General features: G+C 45.2%; 1 protein-coding gene across 1 annotated transcript in view; it reads right to left on the reverse strand.

The window, feature by feature from the left end:
* Positions 1–2,779, reverse strand: part of LOC119420321 (sarcoplasmic/endoplasmic reticulum calcium ATPase 1-like) — an 8,322-nt gene that overhangs the window by 5,246 nt on the left and 297 nt on the right. The window contains exon 2 of the mRNA XM_037687709.1: positions 2,447–2,733. Coding sequence (XP_037543637.1) covers positions 2,447–2,733 — 287 coding nt within the window. The remainder of the gene's footprint in view (positions 1–2,446; positions 2,734–2,779) is intronic.

Here is a 2,779-nt window from a genome sequence, read left to right on the forward strand (position 1 = left end):
GGCCTTTCTGGATGGAGTTTGCATGTTCTCTTCGTGCATGCGTGGGTTTTCTCCAAGTACTCCAGTTTCCTCCCACAACCAAAAACATGCATGTTAGACTGATTGGTAACTCTAAATTGTCCCTAGGTGTGAGACAGAGTGTGAATGGTTGTTTGTCTCCACGTGTCCCTGTGATGGACTGGACACATGTCCAGGGTGTTCTCCTCTCGCACAGTGATGGCAGGACATGGGCACCAGTGACCACCACGACCCAAAAAGGAGAAGTAGGTAAAGATAATGGCTGGATGTGCAGCCATCTTGAATTGAAGAAGTAACCCACTGGTTATTAAAGGTTTCAAAAATTATAATTTTTTCAGTGGTTTTCAGATATTTTGCTAACAGACAAACCGGGTTGACTCCAATATGTCTAGCTAAAGTTGTATGCAAAGATTTTGAGCAAAGAATAGCACATGAACTGAAGATTTGTTGTAAAACACTCTAAGCTACGAACAAACCTAATTTTAGTTCAATATCTGCATTAGAAGCACGGTGGCGCAACTGGTAGAGCTGCTGCCTCTCAGCGAGCAGGTCCTTGGTTCAAACCCCGGTCCAGGGGCCTTTCTGGGTGGAGTTTGCATGTTCTCTCCGTGCATGCGTGGGTTTTCTCCGGGTACTCCGGTTTCCTCCCACAGACCAAAAACATGCATGTTAGGCTGATTGGTAACTCTAAATTGTCCCTAGGTGTGAGTGAGAGAGTGAATGGTTGTTTGTCTCGTTTGTCTCTATGTGGCCCTGCGATGGACTTGCGACCCATCCAGGGTGTACCCCGCCCCTCGCACAGTGATTGCTGGACATGGGCACCAGCGACGCCCGTGACCCAAAATGGAACAAACGGGTAAAGATAATGGATGGATGGATGGATCTGCATTAGAACCAGTTCTGTTTAGTAAGATCACTTTGTTGTGGCAGCCATTGTGTCGACTCCAAAAATTAATGTGTTGTTCACGTAGATCAAATAATGCCTTTCTGCAGCCAAAGAGGGGAAACCTCTACCGAAGACAGAACAGAAGTTTGAAAATGATGCCAGGACTAGTTATGAAGTCACAGACAAAGGTGTGGTCCAGGATCTCTGGAATGTTCTGCGAGCGCTGAAGAAGGAACAGTAAGAAGGAACATTTCTGTTTTCCTGCAAGACATTTAAAGGCACAGTCAGCACATTCTTATCTAGTCCGTACTTCTGGTCTATGATCAGAAAACAAAATTATATATTTTTTAAAAAATCACCCTGAAATTATTCTTTGTGCCGTTACACTAACATCACGTGAACCAGGCTGTGTATTCTGTGCAGAGTTGATTTTAATCTGCTCCTCCTTTAAGTAATTTACCCGTTATTACCTGAAATGCATTTTATTATGGGGGGAATATGTCGTAAATGTCGTGTAAACAGGTCTCTCTTGTAAATGAGTCCTTGAGACTCACTGAGACTAACCTGTAGAAATAATGAATGAAAATATGTCCAGTAGTTTCTGAAATAATTTGGTAACGGACAGAAACATGCACACACAGACAGAGAAATATGTAAAACAAAAAAGCATTATTTGTCTTTAAAAGAAAATCAGAAAACTTCCCATTCTCTTTAGATCGTTTCATTTATAGATGATGCACCTAAATCCCGTCGTTACACAACGTTCTGTGAGACACCGCCCGTGCTTGAACGTGGCCGTGGTGACTTTGGTTCCGCCCGACTCAAACGAGCTGCTGACTCTCGTGTTGCAGAGGTGAGAGATGAGCTGCAGGCTGAAGCCCACGAGGTGTTAACTGAGACTGGTGTGTGCAGAGGCCTTAACAGGAGCCAAGACAAACAGCAGCACTGACATTTACCCTGCGCAAAGTCATTTAGTGAGACACACACACACAAAGGAAAGGGCGAGGCCTTGTGCGACTTATGAATATTTGTGGATAAGATCTTTCAGTGTGTGATGTCTAATGTGATTATGTATGCACAACTTTTTCACTGCAGCCCACAGAACAGTGGAGGAGCAGTTTTATATTCCGTTTGTTCAGTCAACGTGACATTTTAGAAACCTCCATTGTTCCTGCGTGCCAAACTGATTTGGTGAGATGGAGTATTCTAGTAGCCCCGAGGCTGCTTGGTCAGTTTGTATTATCCTGTCGGCTGCTATCGCACACCCGACGAGTGGAGATAAATATTACAACAACGAACAGCTTTTTCAGGTGTACAAAGGTTGGAACATTTATTAAACTTCAGGAACAATTAAAACAAAGGTGAATTGAGGTCAGTATCAGAAATGCCAATCAAAGCTTCAGTGACAATTTTATGTGCAGATTCCTTGAGGCTTTTCTGCGAGTGTCAGTCGTGTTACGTTTATGCCACGATTTGTAGTACGTGTGTTGAATAAAAACAGTTGAGCCAGAAAAGAAAAGTTAAAACTTGACCAAGCCTTACCCTGCAGACGGACATCTGGTTGGTGGTGAGAGTTCCGGTTTTGTCAGAGCAGATAACCGACGTGCAGCCCAGAGTTTCCACTGATGGTAGGCTGCGGACGATGGCGTTCTTTTTGGCCATGCGCCGCGTGCCGAGGGCGAGGCAGGTGGTGATGACGGCAGGCAGACCCTCAGGGATGGCAGCCACAGCCAGGGCGACCGCAATCTTAAAATAATAGATGGCCCCTCGGACCCAGGACCCGCCGTGGACCGGATCTCCAAAGTGTCCGATGTTGATGACCCACACGGCTATGCAGATCAAGGAGATGACCTTTGATAGCTGCTGGCCAAACTC

The sequence above is a fragment of the Nematolebias whitei genome, chromosome 14 (genome assembly GCF_014905685.2).
Source record: "Nematolebias whitei isolate Nwh7 chromosome 14, NemWhi1, whole genome shotgun sequence".
NCBI lineage: Eukaryota > Metazoa > Chordata > Actinopteri > Cyprinodontiformes > Rivulidae > Nematolebias > Nematolebias whitei.